This window comes from Electrona antarctica (assembly GCF_951216825.1).
Source record: "Electrona antarctica genome assembly, chromosome: 22".
Taxonomy (NCBI): Eukaryota; Metazoa; Chordata; class Actinopteri; order Myctophiformes; family Myctophidae; genus Electrona; species Electrona antarctica.
This window is the reverse complement of record NC_136805.1, coordinates 18,625,102-18,643,634: the sequence shown is the minus strand read 5'-3', so window position 1 is coordinate 18,643,634 and position 18,533 is coordinate 18,625,102. Positions and strand designations below refer to the sequence as shown.

Here is an 18,533-nt window from a genome sequence, read left to right as displayed (position 1 = left end):
GAGAGGACACACGCACATCCCTGGTCGTTTCTGTTGCCCCACCTACTCAGTATTATTCAAGCTCTCATTGTTATTGGCACTAATCCATAGAAAGTATTAGCTCTTGGTGTTATTGGCTATCGAAGAACACAGAGAGACAGATAAGTATGAGGGAGAGCTTGTCATTACAAGACAACACTATCCAGAAGGATCACACCTTGAGCTGTTTTACAGATTGCATTTCAAAATAAGTACAGTATGGAAGCAATGACAATCCTTTTAATGACACATTTATTTTAACTTATGCAAAAGGATGTCCATTATCACACATGACCAAATGCCACCATTGATGGTTAAAACAAGGTCATTTTTGTCGTTTCCTGATGAAAAGGGTTACAGCGGATAAGTTAATGAGCTACCAGTAGCAGATATAAAAGGTGTTTTACTGATGGTGAGATTTAAGGACGATTAAATCTCACCCTCAATAGGATTATGCTGACTTTGGCATTCAATAACATCCAGTGGCTTTGGATTGCATTAATACTCAACGTTTCATGCATGTTGTGGTGTTGCAGTCTGAATGCCAAATGTACTTGATTGACATTTTGTGTCAATAGTCAAATAAAAATATCTTTATAATCGCCAAGTGACATTATGCATTAATTATGATGATTATGCTACTGGGACGTAAGTCGGGACTTGATCACCCCGGCTGGGTCACCTGAGTCAGGGGTATGATGTTGGGAGACCCGAAACCCCGATGACCTTGGGATACATCACTGAGGATACGTCCCAGGTGCATCCATGTATGTATGTATTTTGTTTTAGTTATTCTATTTATAGTGACTCATAGGAATAGACTACGTGACAACCAGGAATAGTCTGGTGACCACCGGAGAGACGGGTGGCAGCCGGAAAGTAGATGGCACCCGGGAGCAGTATGGGTTGGCGCCCCAGCCTCTGTCTTCCGTGAGGAAGAAGCCCAACAAACCCACGGTGAGGCCTTTAGGAGGGCCATTCAAGCCTCAAGCGGAGCCTGCGGCACCACCAAGGGCAAGGTGGAGCCTGCGGAACCGTTGCGGCTCGAGAATCCACCATTCCTGAATAAAGTGCCTGGTGCTGGGAGTCTGGTGCAACGCACAGGGCCTGACCTGGTGAGAGCAGGAGTGGACCTGGTGAGACGTAGGAGGGGCCCGGACAGGAGTCAACCCACAGAGCCTAGTCCTTCCACGCGCCAGAATGGTACCCCCCAGTCCCGGCAGAGTAGTTCAGGAGGAACGGATTGTGTGGCCATGGGTTTTTCCCTAATGGGTCTGATCGAGGGTAGCTACTGGGACGTAAGTCGGGACTTGATCACCCCGGCTAGGTCACCTGAGTGAGGGGTATGATGTTGGGAGACCCGAAACCCCGATGACCTTGGGATACATCACTGAGGATACGTCCCAGGTGCATCCATGTATGTATGTATTTTGTTATGAGCAGATGAATGACACATGGTCCCAATTTAATCCATTTTGAATTCAGAATGCAACACCAACATGGATTAAAAGTCAAGGTATTAGGTATGTAACATAATGTAAAATAATCATGTGACTGGTGATTACACAAAAAGGACATCTTTATTCAACTGCACCAGATTAGCATTCATCGTCTTATGAGAAATTGGTATCTCAGTTTCTAATATTTGAAGAAAAATAGTTCCTACCATCACATTTATTTATGTTGTCTTCTTTTTTTTATAGAAAATGTGTTACAGGCAAATCAGCCAGCATTGGCAATTCTATGCAAATCAGGCAATACTAAAAAACAAAAGACGCATGCAGGTGAACATATAGTGCCCGATTTCTGTTTTTATGAAAATATCTTTCTGGGAAGTACAACTTATAAATAAATAAAACAAAGAAACAATGGCACAACGAAAGACAAATGACACAGAGGTACAAGGGGTTGTCACCTCAGTCTTGTAAAAACCAGACACACATGATGCTGACAAACTGACTAAGTCAGACTTATACAGAGTGAAACTCTGATTCTTTTACTTCAGTCTATGTTCCATATTTGAAAGGGTTCCAGGTTATACATATGCCTAGTGCAGAAGCCAGCTTAGTGTATTAAGTCAGCTTTGTGAATTATGCACTGGATGACTAAAATGAGTTGTGGTAAACAAACAAAAAGTATATAACTTTAGGATAGTATAGGCAAAATCTTATGGTGAAATTGTTCCATAGCAGCATAACCTCTACTGAAAAATGTTCACTCTGGCTGTGACATTTCCACATGAGTTAAGTGATGTTCCGTTTATGGTTCAAATTACATGTAGGAACGAAGTAAAACTGGAAGCTGTATACATCTAATTGATTAATGTAAGCCAACGCTCAAAAATACTCACATTCCTGGGCATTTTGTAATTTTCTTCCTGGACCGACAACAAAATCCCTGGACTGTCCAGGTGAATCCTGGACATGTGGCAACCCTAGAGGCAATCACAAGATCTCTGAAGTTCTTAAAACTTCTTTACATTCTTCAATCATCCAAAACATACCAAAACGGATTACACAGAGTCGACACATGATCATTTACACCTGCTCGTGAACGCAAACAGCCTGCTCTTCCAAACGGCAAATACTGAATCAGACAAGGTCAAGAGGTCCATTTACTGATTGACTAGTTTTATACTTTGTTGTGCTGGTGTCACACACCAAAAAGAGCTGCTCTACAAGCTCATAACATGTCATGCTGCGATTTGTTGTGAGCTTGCAAGATTGATTTTTTCGGTGTGCGACACTGATGTGCACCTACTGTATGTATAAATCAGGCTTAAGCATTAGCGTGGGAAAGATGCTTAATCTACGTGATTTTTAAGTGAACACAGCATTATTGTTGGTGCAGTGGTCCTAGCAGCCAGCAAAGGGGGGGTCCTAGTCCTACTCAGTGCTAGGCAGGTGACACTAATATTTCATAAGTTGTTAAATAAACAAAATGGCATCCTGTGATTAGAAAAGATCTGACACATTCCTTTATACAGGATACGCTCTAGTCCCACCCTCTGTAGCATCACGTAAATCACCCCCTCTTAATCATGGCACAAAACAAACCAAAAAAAGAACATGCTGCGAACACTTCAGGGACGCAAAGAAAAACAAAGGAGGGCTATTTCTGCTGATGCTTAGAGAATCCACACGTTTACTGCTTCCAGAGGACAAGCTTGGCGGAGGAGACGGCTTCCTCTTCCGTGTGCCTCTCCTTCCTCTTCCTACGGCAAACGTTGATTGTGGCACGCACCGATCGACCAGCACTCTGATTTCACACTCAAAACGACACCTGTGACAGACCTGAGGAAACAAAACATGCTTACAGTAAAATGCTCCAGGGACAGTATAAAGCATGCATGACCCCATGCTAGTCCGATCGGTGTGGAAGAGTGCATTTATGGGATGAAAGGTTGAATGAATAAAGCCTGATGCATACTACACCAGAACTGACATCAGTTTGGTTGACATCAGTTGGTACCGAAAAAAGAAATAAATGAACGGTAGACGGACCACCACTTGCGTTATTTGCTCTGACTGAAGCAGGGTACACTATAGCCAGCAGCACTACTGGAACAGATGCAGATGGTTAAATTAATACCTGGATATCACCTGCGACGCAGAGAATTTCTGGCGGAGGTATGGAGATTTTTCCCTTTCTATGCGGTTGTTTTTATAAATGTGTTTATAAATGGTCACTAGACACTAGACAGACTTCAGAGGTGTTTGTACCTCCTGGAAGATGGCTCATGTCATGATGACTATGACATCTGAATGATGTCATAGTCTGGACCCAGCCGATATGCAAGACGTTAGCCTGGAAGTCAAACGGAGGCGCTCGTTCAGTGTTTGTTTTTCTTCTCCACTTCGTTTCTTCATTTGGCTATCAACCAATTTGAAAGGGTCCGTCTCGGACACCCAGGCACTGTGGCTTCTGATTGGTCTGTGCGATTGGTCTGTGGGTGGGGCGTGACAGAGCCTTCCTAAGTAAAATGTGAGTCACTTCCTGACATGCCTATGTAATTGGTGATGTTTGGAAATCCGGCTCATATAGGATGATAGCCAGAGGGAGAACGTGTGCCTCCAACTGGTTTCCAGGCTAACAGGAAGTGAGCAAAGGAGGGGGTCATTGATAAAGTATACTAAAAGAGAAAAAAAATCATGTTTAACCACTTTCAACCAGGTGTCCATGCTTAGTACTGGTAATATGTACAATCTGGGTAACTGGTAATATGTACAATCTGGGTAGCATAGAGAAGTTTGGGATCCACTGGGTCATATCAACAGCTCAGTATCATAGCTCAGTGTGGTTTAATCTGTGCAACATCCAGGGTATATTGCAACATCTATCTAGTGTGTCAAGAAGAGAGACAATCATTTGTCACTCAGCCATACAGGTACAAGTACCCAAATGCTCTGCTAACAGCAGGAAGATAATATTAGAGATATTAGAACACTGGATGGATTGTAACAGTGTGAGCAAAACAATGGTTATTTACAGATGAATAGTTCGTTTTTAGATTTGTTTTGTCTTCCTTGTCTTTCACGGCTCTGACAGCCACACTGACAGTTCTGACAGCCCTGTGTTTTCATGAGTAAACACCTAAGCAAAGCCTTCCGCTGAATCTGAAGTGTGCAAAGCAGCAGGGCCAAGACCGCATTACAAGGCAGGTTCAGAGCATAATGAAACCGTTATCAGGAGTTTTGTTTTCAATAAGTCCCTCCATCAGAGAAGAGTTCCATCATGCTTCAATCAGCTACAACCATTCCAGCCCCCTTTTACCTCCCAACCTTTCAAATACAAGAGACTTTTTTTTATCATTATTTGGAAATTAAATAAAGTAACAATATTACAATACTTAGATCATTAAGTCTTATACAGTCATATTTAAGGTTTTAAATGTACATTATCTGGCGAATCGAGCATAGTGATGGAAGAACTTGGTGGAAGAACTTGGTGAAACATTGCACAAACATTACAGTAATAAAAAAAGAAAGCAAAGAAAAAGCAAAGCCAACTACCTTACCCAGTTTAAGCTTGTCTTTGGTGGCCCAGCAGATGCTGTAGTGCTGAAGGAGTTGTTGTAACAGTTCCCGCTCATCGAGGAACTCCAGATGTTCAATTCTGGAAGCAAATGACAAACAGTAAATGGGATGAGACCGAATACACGTAATAGAATGAGACAGAACAATGATGTGTATTAGAATACAACTGGAATGAGGAGGAAGTTGCTTCATGTGTGTGGCATTCCATACATAACAACTATGAACATCTTTGTTTACATTCCAGGTTCAGACCTTTCACAGGGTTTGAATGATGCCCATAACAGCTATATATTTTATGCAGCAATGGACCCATATGGGATAGAACCGAGCAGTACTGATATCCCTTTTTTTTAAAGTCTTGGATGAGGTGGAACTGGATTACCTTATTATATCCTCCTGTGGAAGAACACTGTATACAGTCATCATGTCCAGAGCATCTGCATGCTCCCATCCAGTCTTCAGAAACCGCTCTTTCTGCACACACACACGCGCACACACTTTGTCATTTTAACGTGTAAACGTTTGGTCATTTTAATGTCTACTCAGGCTAATGTGAACACCCCGGGCAGTTCTTAAGTTGCTTGATTCAGTAATTCGTTTGATATTCATTTTAGCTGCCCCGCCCCCTTCCTATACAAACCCATTATAACTTAAAGCTCCATTTTGATCATGATAGATTCATCGAAAACACCTAAACTTTTTTCTGTTGACTGATATTGTCCTTCTAATACATGAGGGGGCCGTGGTTTGTAATTTATTTTTTTATAAACCTTTTTATTGAGATTTTCACTGAAAGATATCCCAGGATCAGGTAGACACAGTAATAGTCATGATCACAGATCATATTCCTTGGGTAATATGACAGAGTTAAAGTCATATTACCTTATTACATAAGATCTGAGTTCTTCTGTTTGCATGTAATAGGTACAGAGATAAATAATAAGGTGTTTGTCATTTATTTTTAATAATTCTTTTGGAAAAGAACCTCCAGCAACTCCAGCTCCTCCTCCTCCTCACAAAATCAAAAATAATTAAAGATAAATGAAAACAGTAAATGACAAACCACGGCCCCCTCACTTATTAGAAGGACATTATCAGTCAACAGAAAATAGGTTGGGTGTTTTCGATGAATCTATCATGGTTAAAATGGAGTTTTAAGTTATATTGGGTTTGTATAGAAAATGGAGTTTTAAGTTATATTGGGTTTGTATAGGAAGGGGGCGGGGCAGATACAATGAATATCAAATATCTAATTACTGAATAAAGCAACTTAAAAACTGTCTGGGGTGTTCACATAGGTCTGAGTAGATGATGAAATGACCAAAAGTTTTTTTGAAAGTGAAATATCCCTTTAAGCAATGCCTACAGCAGGCCTGGTAAAGTTTGGTAGAAAGGTTTTCAACTCTTCTTCTAATCTGCGCTATAGTTACTGAGAATTGAGAAACAAGCTTGTTAGCATGTTTCAGCAATGCTAATAGAAACAATATCAGCTGGATCAGCTCATGTGGCAGAAGATAATGTGAGTTACCTGGGATTCCAGAGACTGACAGGCCTCTACTCCTGCCAGGATACATTGTCTTCGCTGTAGGTTCTCAATCATTACATAGCCAAAACGATCCATCATGTTCACCTGGATTAAAACAGTTTAGAAGAATACCAAATAAGAAGAGAAGCAAGTAGCTTTGAGAACCAACGGTTCCTGAGCCATGTGGCCCATAGAACAGGAGCCTATCAACTGTTTCTGCAGCGTGAGGCGGCTTGATGTACAAATACACCCCCCTGCCATGACAGGAATGTTACCCCCAAACCAACCCTTGATGCTGAGTGCCAAGCAGGGAGGTATAGGGTCCCATTTTCATAGTGTTTGGGATGAACCGGCCAGCAAATTGAACCCTGACTGCACCAAACCTGCACATTGGGAGCAATTAGGGGTTGACACTAACTCCGGGGGAGCCCGGAATCGGACTGGGAACCTCACGGTTCCCATCCGGCCGTCCTACCGGCCACTCTATCAGTCACTGCCGCCCTCTGGTAGTGTGGTAGAGTAGTAAATACACGTGCATCACAGAGATAATGAAACGTTATCCAAATAAACTCTTTATACATAATGTAGTATATTGGACATGGGGTATTTTTGTACTTGGTCCACTCTAAACAGGGATGTTGGGTGTTCACGTGATTATCAGGTGAATGACAACAAGCCTGAACAACATATGAAAACCAAAAACAAAGAAGCTGAATTATCAATGTATGGATGTGAAGGAAAGTAGGAAACTGAATCTGAAAGAATTAAAAATGTCCATACTTCAAAATGATGGAAGATGTAAGACAGCACCAGCCCAATAACCAAGTTTGTGATGTTTCCCAACATCTTGCAAATTTCAGTCAAACATTCATTTTCAAAAGCCAAATCTCAAGCTTTTAGGTTTTGTTAGAGCATGTCAAACTCACACAATAACTGTAATCAAGAACCGTTCTCCACATAACACATTATTGATCTTTATAACACACTGTGTGTTGAAGAATTCCCCAAGCACTGTGCTCTTCTGTACCATCAAAAAGTCTTACAGTTACCTGTTCATAGTTGATAAACATGGCAGTGTGGAAGTTGTCTGCAGCCCAGTGCAACAGGTTGGAGGACTGGGCGGGGGTCATGTAGACCAGCACACACTCTGACACAAGCAGCGTGGGTAGCCTGGTGGAGAATACAATTTGATGTTATAAGAGAATGTACAGGTATGTTTTAAGAGGAAGGCATTGTGGAACAACTAGAAAGATGCAATCCTGGGGAATTGCGAGTGTGGTTGCCTATATATGAATATTGTCCAATCAGAAGAGGAAAGGACAGATACACATATTGTGATGTCACCGTATATTGTTCAATCATATGAGGGCAATCATAGGCAGTGGTGCGTGTAAACATCGTCCGATCAGAGGAGAACAAAAAGACCAATAACAATATTAGACGATGAGGGAACATCAAAATAAGTTGCGCTGCAGGGGGTGTCAGGGAGATGTCCTTGTTCACTGCCCCGCCACCAGGAGATGTTCTGGCTAAATTGCAAAACATCCATGAATGGTGGTAGCCTGGCTAATAAGCCAGACTAGGCTGATTCGGTCTGGCTTATTAGCCAGGCTAGAATGGTGGTACCCAGTTGATGACCCTGCAGCAAAACGTACTTTTTGTTATGCGGTCAGGTTTAGGCTTGGCTCAGGCCATGCATAGTCCACCATGGGCACCGTTGGAGGTGCGACATTGAAAGCAGGAAGACCATCCTTCTGTATGAAATAATGTTTGCCTATCGGCAAACACACTAATTACCGGCAGAAGGGCATTCCATGAGTGCTGGTATTATTCTGCTTTTACGTTTTAACATGGAAATTGACTATTAGAGTTTATGTGTAGTGTAGGTTTATTAAGTTCATTTTAGTTAAGGTTAGGATTAGGATATGGGGACGGCCTTCTCCTTCATTCCATGCCCAGAGGCTGCATTTAGTATTTCCCTGGAAAAGGCAAGAACATCTACAGTTACAGTATAATCAGTTTGTGTGCTGTAGCCTCTGCCTTGCTCACGGCTTCACGTTGTGGACATTCAGAGTATGGATTTTATGGGTAAGTCGCCCATTGGCTTAGAGGCAGCCTAGAGACGAGGCTGCCAATCGTGAAAACATGTCTACTACAGTCGCCGATGTAGTCCAGGCGCTTTTCAAGCACCTGGCAAAAAGGAAGTACACGCTATAGGCTGGATAGCCGAAACGTATCTTCATATTTTTCCATTATTAACAATCTGACATATCTTGTCACTCTGAGTGCGACCCTTCACTCTTGCCAAATGCTTATGTTTTAAGAGGACAACGCACCAGAGCAGTCAGATCACGGTGGTAACAAAAACATTTATATAGCTGCAATAGGAGTGAAATTCATAAATATTTAACCAATGAAAAGGTATTAACAAGAGCTTGTGACTAAATAATAACTACATTGGAACCTTTTGACACAGATTATTTTTTCCATTTCCTGATTAGTAATAATTTAGGACATACTGTATAAGGTTTCTCCCAACAGGGATATGTATTTCAACTCACTCTGGGTTAATCTGGAACTTCTTGAGTTTCTCGTCTAGACTTGAGATGTCTCTGAGGTCCACTCCAATGATGCAGAATCGGTCTGAGTCAAGGCTATGGCTGTCTGAACACAAAGGCAGAAAACTATGCAGTAAAACGCTCTGTGTTCATTTAACTTAGATTGCACAATTTTCCCAAGTGGAATCACACATACTGTATGTACACTCTGAGCTACAAAAGGATAAATTAACACTGAGGATTTTTCTTTTGTAGGGAAGGTTTGAGAATATTCTGAAAGAGTTCCAGCCAAGAACTGTGTGTTGCCATTTTATTCACTCATATTTCATACATGTGTACGGTTAAAGAATAAATAAATCAGGTGCATGAAAACTAAAACAAGTTTAGGTCCAGTGCTGTAAAATATGAGAGTAGTAAGAAGAGATTAAAACTAAATAAGAATGGTATAAATTCAGAATGCATCATAGTCCCTTGGTTCAATTACGGCCAAAGACCTGTGTTGCATTTTCTACCCCTTGCCATGCCTTCAGCTTCATGTCTCTCATACGCATTACACACACTTGTCCAAGAAAACAACCATCATTTAAAAAAAAATCTAAACATATATTTTTTTTTAATGACTAGAAATGCGTTTTCAGTATTACCTAATAATAAGGAGTCCGTGGAGTGGGTTTCGATGAGGGGTTTTGATAGAGGTGGTTTTGTCCTAAATAGAGAAAAACAGTAACATTACACACCGTTATCACAATTCTGTCTCTGTCTCCCGCTACAGGTCACTAGCCCATCTATAAATTCAGGAATCTCTCTCTCTCTGTGTGTGTGTGTGTGTGTGTGTGTGTGTGTGTGTGTGTGTGTGTGTGTGTGTGTGTGTGTGTGTGTCTTTTATGCCCAAATATAAATCTCCAAAGTTGTTTGTCATAGGCAGGCCTCCGAGTACTCTGATAATGGGTACTGCCAGTATTACAAACACAAAAAGCCAACAGCACTTACTTTATACTGTGGATCTTCCGGGCCACCACCACTGGGAAGTCAACTTCAAAATACTTTTTAGGTAGGAGGTCTTCATCCTGTAAGACAGACATACAGACAGACAGACACCACACACCCCGACCAACACAACTTCAATTAGTTGCGGTGATGTAGGGGTCCATTTGTGGTTGATATCCTCACTTTCGTTTCCGTTGCCATCCTACAGTGCAGTGTACCAGTTTTATTTAATTAGTTATACTTAATATTTTATTATAGTATTACTAATATAATATAGTATTACTATAACCATGCTCTGGACTGGCAGTCAACATGGCTGCCTTGATGTGTACCTTTAGCCTCCAGAATGTGGTGTCTAGACCGGCACCCAAGTTGATAATCTGACAGTTACACTCCGTCTTTCTGATGAACGCATCAAGGAGGTGGTTCACTCCTCGAACCCGGGCGTAGTATCCTGCCAGGAAATAAGGGTCCAACAATGTTATAGAGTAGTATTTCGCAAACATACATTAGATCTGTGACCCAAAATGTATTGTGTACCCGTTTTACTCCAGACTAAAATAGCAATTCAAATAAATAAGTATTATTTTCTACTATTATGCAATATGCTGGTATGTTCAGTTCAGATGCTGTTTACCCCGCTCCCACCCCCTCTCTTTGCAAATGTATACAACAAAAATAACCTGACTGTGACCTGAAAACCCATGCATGATGTGTAAATGAAAATACAAGGAAGAGTTTATCAACTTCAAGTACAGGTGAGAGTCCTCAAGGTGCTCAGTTACAAAAGCTTAAAAACTAACAAATTGGATCATCTCCAAAATAATGACGCATTCTCAACGTCCGGACTGGTTAAAGGAATTTTTCCTGCGTTTGAGGAAACTGTTTTGACAGCAGAAAAGTAAGTCAGTCCATGTGTTTGTTTGTGTAGCAGAATTGTTTAAGTTTGTCTGTTAGTTGGTGACTAGTATGTTGCTATATGACCCTAACGTGCTTCAATTGATTGTTATATAGCCACTGAGCCAGTAGCCACAATTATCAGAGATGGACAGAGATGTGTGTGTACAGGATGTGTGTGTGTGTGTGTATGTCTCTCTCAGTCACACACAGACATGTCATTTAACCGGAACAGAGCAACACTGATGGCATCATCATACCCGCCTCCACTTTGCCAAGGCAAAGAAGCCCCATTCCATTGGGAAGCAGCTGATAAATCTGTGTTTAAACGACGTGTCACAATCTTTGGTGAGGAAGAAAGTTGCGACTTAATTTCAAATTAAACTTTTTGCAACCAGAAAAGATTAAACACAAACTATTTTCACTGCAGCTACTCTGAAGGAGTCGGATACTAGAGGATGTTGCTGGAAATCCCCCAGTCCATGGTATAAACATTCATGAGAATGTTGCTAAGAATACAGAGACATTGTACGTCATTCATGAGGTGATGAGAAACAGTCTTAAAATGCAAAAAAAGGAGAAGAAAAAGAACAGCAGTAATCTAGCAAAGTGCTTCTCAAACAAAGGACCCGGTTTTGTTTTGGGTCCATTTGGTATTTTGGGCCAGAGAACCAGTGATCTAGCAAACCTTCCTATACTGTAGATCTGTCCCATACCCATACACACAATGAACACTAACTGCAACACTCCACAGTTGACACCACAAACCCTAGCCGCAAGCAACTTTAAGATACTACTTCTACTTTGAATATTGAATCTAGAGTTGCAATATCAACCTTTTACAGCCAATACATCCAAAAAGAAAAGTCCTATATGAATAAACTTGAATTATTATTTTTCAGAGTCATTGGTATGACCTGGCCGGGGATTGTACCTCAACCTCCCAGTCTCAGGGCAGAGGCTCTAACCTCAAGGGCCACTGAGCTGGTGCAATTATGTAATAATAATAAAAAGGTGACTTTTTAAATAACAGAGGGCAGGGCAGTCCTCTCAACGTTATTCATATTGATATTATTTTATTCTACCAGACATGATCACAGGCCAACAATAGACCCTCACCACCACCTACAGGCAGGACTTTGTTTAGTCTTGCATGATGACGTGAATTATTACTTTACTACATGTAACTGTTATTGCAGGCATTTTTTTCTGCTCAGCAGAGTGCAGACAAAGCTCCCCACATTTGAAGTAGATGTATTATGATTGAATCAATTGACTCATGTCAAGTGCTAGTCCGTTTCTTTCTCAATAGTACGTAGCAACAATTGAGTAGAGAACAGATAAAATGGTTCACAAAAAGTTTAAATAGTAATAAATAATATTCACAATAAAGCTATCTCACTTACCTCTATTGATCTCAGGAGCCTTCCGTTCCCCCACATTCCTCACAAAGTACTGAATGTATGGATCTTTCCAGTAACCTTTACTGGATGCAAACCTAGAACATATACATTATATGAAAGAGGGTTAATGCATGTTTCCCATTCTGTGGACAGTGTCTAGACTCTAGATCGACTAGAGTACGTTCCATTGGTCCTCTCAGAGGTACAGTATATAGTAGCATCATTTTTGTCAATCTGGCTGACCAAGATGATGCTACTATACATGATGTATATATACATATACTGTACATCCCCGTTTGGAACTTCACCCTCACTATTATATATATATAATATAGCAGCAGTATATGATATGATGATATGATATAGCAGTGTCATCGTACATGTAACCCAGCTGTAGTCTGACGCAACGTTACCTCAGTTGTTTACGAAGGACGGGCGGTTATAACTGTGTGTGTGTATGTATGTATGTAACAGTATGAATGAATGAAACTGTCAGGTACCGTTTGCAGATCGTTGCATCGTCACACGTCGCCCTCACACCCTCGTCTGCAGTGTCTGTGTCTGAGAAGCCTCGCCGAGCTGCCATCAACGTAGTAGTTTAGTTACCATTCAAAGAGTAAACGTTAAATAACTGCACCTGCTGCTGTACAGCAGATATTCACACTCAGTCACACGTACACACCAGGCTCAGCTGTCTGAACTGTCTGTCAGTTCCACACTATGGGACAGAGGCGTGTCTACATACGCTGCTGGTGAGCTATGTTAGATGTATGTGCAGAATAGACAAATAGTCACAGTTAATGTAAGATATGCGATGAATTAATAATATCATGCGTGCAAATGACAGCTAGCACGGCGCTAACTAGTGACTCCTCCCTATCCGTCTCTCTCTGCCGGAAGTACCGCGGCTTGCAAAAAAAAAACAGATCTACAAGCTAGCAATGCAGCAGCAGCATCTTTCGGTACCTTGTTGTCATTACATCAAGGAATAAGAGGGATGGAGAGATGCAGCACACACACCACGACAAGAAAGAATGACAGTTCAATCACTGTTCACTGTTCACTGTCCCATTAATGTATTATATAATAATAACTCAATCCTCTTTCCTTTGAACTTTAATACAGCAAATACAATGCTAAAATGATTGACCCCAAGAAAACACTATGGCTTGTTCTCATTTAATTGGGGTCCCATGTATTAAATTAATTAAAACTGTTTTGACAGACAAATAAGCATTATATATTTACATTAAACAGTTGGGGGGGGGGGGGGGGCTGTAATGCACACTTTATTTCCTCTGTATCGTTGATACTTGATACTGATTGATACTTTATTTGTTATTATTATATATTTTATATATATTTTATATATTATATATATGTTTTGCTTTGTATTGCTGGGCATACACAACAGTACTTACAGGTCAAGAGTAAGAAAAAAAATAAACAATACTTTTTTATTTTTTCTTACTGACCTGTAACTTGTAACCTTAATAAAGTAATCAATCAATCAATCAATCAATCAATCAATCAATCAATCAATCAATCAATCAATCAATCAATCAGTCAGTCAGTCAGTCAGTCAGTCAGTCAGCCAGTCTGTCTGTGAGTATAAAAGTATTATACTTGACTAAAATTGAAAAGAGGTACACATTCTTCCCCCTTGCTTGCCTTTTCTCCTATCTCCCCTTTTCCTTTCTATTCGTCCGGGGGATGGAGGGGGGGCGCTGACGAGGCTCGCTGTACTACTTCCTGCCGTTCATTGATGGGCAGTTAGAAACTATGTGCACTGCAGTACTCCTGAATGCTCCTGTGTGTGGCAGCAGAGGTTCAGTAGGCAGCGTCTGCCTGGTATAATGTCCCGTTAACACACTCGTCAAGGAAGACCTAAGTAAGCGTTTAACTTCCTGTCAGTGGACTTCAAATTCTCAGTCCTTTTTTTCTGTCTAGTAGACGAATACAAAAATGTTTTTTTTAAATTGCCAGCCCATTAACGATTATGATTAAAACAAACAGTAACAACATTAGTAAAAAATGTTGAGTCAATGTCATTCTACACTTTCCGCGTGATGAGCTGGTCTGCTAGTGCTATTTTCGACGCGCGACACCGTCGTGTGTGGAATTGTGAATTGAGCTTTATTTTGAAGTCCGCCGAACGGAAGTGAAATGCTCAAGTATTGCTCAATGACGAGCGTGTTCATATTATTTATTTCCACCGAACAACAGAGGTGTCAGCGTCGGGACGGATTATATCCATTCACTGCTAGCTTTAAGTCCCTTAACGTTAGTCGTCAGCATGCGAGACGTACTATGATCACCTGCAGCAACAAGCAGTGAAAGTGGATTTGTGCGACTTTCACGCACGGGAGAGAGGGACTTCCGAGGGGGATCATGCCGTCACCCCAAATGGGATTTTTTTCCTAGACATTTTTTTTCCAAATTAGAAAGGGCTAGCCTATATGAGCTAGTCGAGCTAACCAACTGTATTAGATTTAGGCTTTTGGGACCGAGGGCTGCTCAATGGATGTCGCTTGTTCTTTTCCCCTGTCACCGTTAACGTAAGCGAGGAGAACGTAAAAGGAGGAGAGTACCGAACTTCATGACAAACCAAAGTGTCCCGTTCTGAGACGATCAAGGAAAGGGACTGAAAATGAAGAAACAGTTCAATCGGATGAAACAGCTCGCCAATCAAACAGTCGGCAGGCAAGTACCGTTATCTACCCAAGTACATCAACAACGTTATAATAACGTCATTGGACGTAATAGTTTGCCACCAAATGTTTAGCTTAAATGGCTTGACCTGGTTTCAGTGCTCGTCTTTTGCTCGTATAAAGTTAAGACTCATTTATACTTCATCGTACAAGTGTCAGCATTATACAGTTGCGGCTATACGTTTCCTACACGTCACTCATCACACACACAGACTGAAACGGTACATTCTTTTTTAACTGTTTTATATATCCTACAGTCTATATCTCTAAAATGGCAACAAAGAAGCGTCCGTGTGTCCATTAGAATGCTGTCAGTGTCAACTCAACACATATGCTGTATTTGGTTTTATTTACTGACAGTCAGCAATAACTCATTAAGGTTGGGACGGCTTTTAATATCGCTGATGTGGGGGATGCATTTGCTTTAGGCTACTATTTTTGTGTGCATGAGTGAGCGCACACTGCACTCGGACAGCTTGGTGCAACTTGATGAGTAATCAGATTTCATCGTCATCCTAATGAATCAGCAACGCACATCTCAAGTAGCCTAATGGCCAGCTGTCCATCCCAGCCCATCCATATGGAGACAGTGATGGCCATAATAAAACAACGTTGAGATGTTGGTCAACATAAGCTCATATTCGGAATGCTTAACTTAACTTGTATCACCATGTCTAGGTTCAAGGACAGACCAATGACAAGAACAGATCAAGGACAGACCAATATCAGTGGGAAGACTAGCAAACAACTTTAACAAGACAGTCTTGCCAAGACTAGCCTAATTATTTTGAGTCTAATGTAATCTGCATTTTGAATTAAGCTATGTTCTGCAATGCCATGCTGCACTGTATGTGATATCTCATTTCCATGATGATGTCATGTGCTTTGCCTGTAGTCTTATTAATCATCCAATTGTGGGCTGTCATTTTGTCCCATGTGTCACTTGTCAGGGCAAATTCCTTGTGTAAAACCTATACTGCACTCTGCAACAAATTATGTTATTCTTTAGAAGGAAAATGAATGAAACTTAACTACACAAACACAATGCAACAGGACTAATTTATGAGCTATTATTACTATGTATATGCAAGGCATACTTTCACTCAAGTTTCATATACACTTCATAGTGGCAGTTTGAGGAGGACCTTCAACCCAACGCATCAAATAATGTAATGTCTTTAAAAGCTACATAGATAAGTATCAGCTGACTATTGCTCCCTGTCTAGCTGTGATACTGCCCTAAAGGATTATGCATTACCCTTTGGAGAAGAAGCAGATGGCAGAGCGATGATATCTTTTTTTTAAATAACTGATAAACATTCAGAAGATTGTTGATTGAGAGATTGAGAGTTTTGTTTTCCCAATAAAGGGTTTCACTTTGAAACTAAACTACTTTCCGATGTTACTCATGGAGTGGGGGAACTTCTGATGATGGAGACAGGGGGTCTAGCTTGGCATATTTGTAAATGTTTAGAGCCCGACCAGTGCCAGATTTTGGGGTCTGATCATCCTGGTTTTGGAGAGACCTAGACCACCCATTATTGCAGTGTTTCCCCTAGGATGAATGGCTTGTCGATATGCTCGACAAGCTCGTAGCAGACATTTGACCGGAATTCCCGTTTCATTGTCAATGGCAAATCTTGAGACGTGTGGGGACAAAAGCTGTTTATAGAAGGGGCTAGAGCCCCTTAAAAAATCAGGACACATTGTCGGCTGCATATTGTGCACTATTAATGTGAAAAAAGAGGCAAATTATGACCGAAATATAATCGGTCAATCTGATATATCCATCTGGCTCTACAAATGTTCTTATGCTGATATGTCCTGATGACCGAAGGTCTGTCCCTGTAACAGGATCTCAAGTAGAGAAATTACAAGCCCTGCCCTGTATGGGAGGACAGGAGGGAGACACACATTATGTATAGCACAGCACTGAGCTGTCAGAGGATGTTATCATCACGTGAACCTGGCCACTGGCCAGCTGTGTTCATGTGTGTGTCAGCCAGAGACGAGTGTGTGTGAAATTGTGAATACATACATGAATGTGTCTGGGTGCAAGCATGTGGGAGCCAACAGTATTAGCACCTGTCAGCCCTGCACAGCATGGTACAGTTTCACGTGTCAGTGTTGTGTCTCCTTTGCCTTAGCTTTAGGTCAGGTTAATTTAGAGTCTTGAAGGGGTGAGGGCATTGTACATCTTCAAACTGGGCACGGGTGGGAGATGGCCCACTCAAAGAGGTTTTTCTCTCCTACATTTTCATCTGTGACACAAATTCTTGTAGTGAACATGAAGAATATGTCCCAGTCTCCCAGAATGGTGTGCAGGTATCGGTATCTGTTGAACACTATGAAACTGGGCATCCTGAAGCATACTGGTTTGTTTTCGTAGTGGCATGGTCGCAGTTTGTTTATGATTATGTTAATTGTTAAGTGATGTGGCCACGGTCCGACTGCTGGTCCTCCCATTAGCCAATTTTAATATAGGAGCCATGCAAAGGAAGTATTGACACATCCACTTCATTCATTGCAGATGCGTTTGACAGTGAATACCGTAGCACGAGTAAAGGTCCCTGCACACTGCTGCGTTTTTTGGATTTTTAGCAGCGTTTTTCTGTCGGTTTTCCAAAAAACGTGTCTAGAGTCTAGACTGCAAGGACCTTTACCATGTGGGGTTTCCCGGGGGGTCCCCGGAACATCCACAACCCCAGGAACGCGCCTAGGGGGCCAGACCAGTTCTGGTGAGCCTTCCCGCATCCGAAACGGTACGGCAGAAATTACAGAGTTACCGTGTTGCAGCTTTCCGTGCTCGAACACAGGGACATACACGTGTCACACATAGCTGCGTAATGGAGCGGAGGCACTGCTCAAAATATATATATTTTCATGAACAAAAGATCCTGCACACTGCTCTTGCTCAGCAGCCTCTGTTTTTATTCAAATTGACAGACGTTTCAGTCCCTCTGGATCTTCATCAAGAGTGTCTTACTAATATATACATAAAATGCAAAAAAACAAAAAAACAGACATTTAAATGTGAGGCAGAATGATTCTAAACAATTATCTTTTTTTGACTATAGCCTATGCATTACGGCATTGAGAGCTGCCGTAATGTGGGGGAGTGGTTTAAGATGGGAACACCATAATAATGCTATATCATAGCACTGACAAAGCCAACAGCGAAACGTGTCGCAAAAAAAAGTGTGTGTGTGTGTGTGTGTGTGTGTGTGTGTGTGTGTGTGTGTGTGTGTGTGTGTGTGTGTGTGTGTGTGTGTGTGTGTGTGTGTGTGTGTGTGTGTGTGTGTGTGTGTGTGTGTGTGTGTGTGTGTGTGTGTGTGTGTGTGTGTGTGTGTGTGTGTGTGTGTGTGCTCGCGCGGCTGCGCAACAGTGACACTTGGTGG

At 41.5% G+C, this 18,533-nt stretch overlaps 2 protein-coding genes across 4 annotated transcripts in view; one reads left to right on the top strand and one right to left on the bottom strand.

Moving 5' to 3' along the window:
• Positions 1-1,579: 1,579 nt before the first annotated feature.
• Positions 1,580-13,363, bottom strand: lcmt1 (leucine carboxyl methyltransferase 1). The gene is made up of 11 exons (XM_079492873.1): positions 12,925-13,363; positions 12,428-12,519; positions 10,457-10,578; positions 10,128-10,204; positions 9,782-9,843; positions 9,141-9,243; positions 7,629-7,749; positions 6,583-6,684; positions 5,437-5,528; positions 5,036-5,133; positions 1,580-3,311 (listed from the first exon to the last, which is right to left on the bottom strand). Exons 1-11 carry the CDS (start codon positions 13,008-13,010, stop codon positions 3,289-3,291), a joined length of 978 nt encoding a protein of 325 aa, XP_079348999.1. The 5' UTR covers positions 13,011-13,363; the 3' UTR covers positions 1,580-3,288.
• A 999-nt stretch (positions 13,364-14,362) lies between these two features.
• arhgap17a (Rho GTPase activating protein 17a) overlaps positions 14,363-18,533 on the top strand; it is a 49,964-nt gene continuing 45,793 nt past the window's right edge. For all 3 annotated transcript variants that reach the window (XM_079492860.1, XM_079492861.1, XM_079492859.1), the window contains exon 1: positions 14,363-15,127. In XM_079492860.1, the coding sequence (XP_079348986.1) occupies positions 15,075-15,127 (53 nt within the window). In that variant the 5' untranslated portion in view covers positions 14,363-15,074. The remainder of the gene's footprint in view (positions 15,128-18,533) is intronic.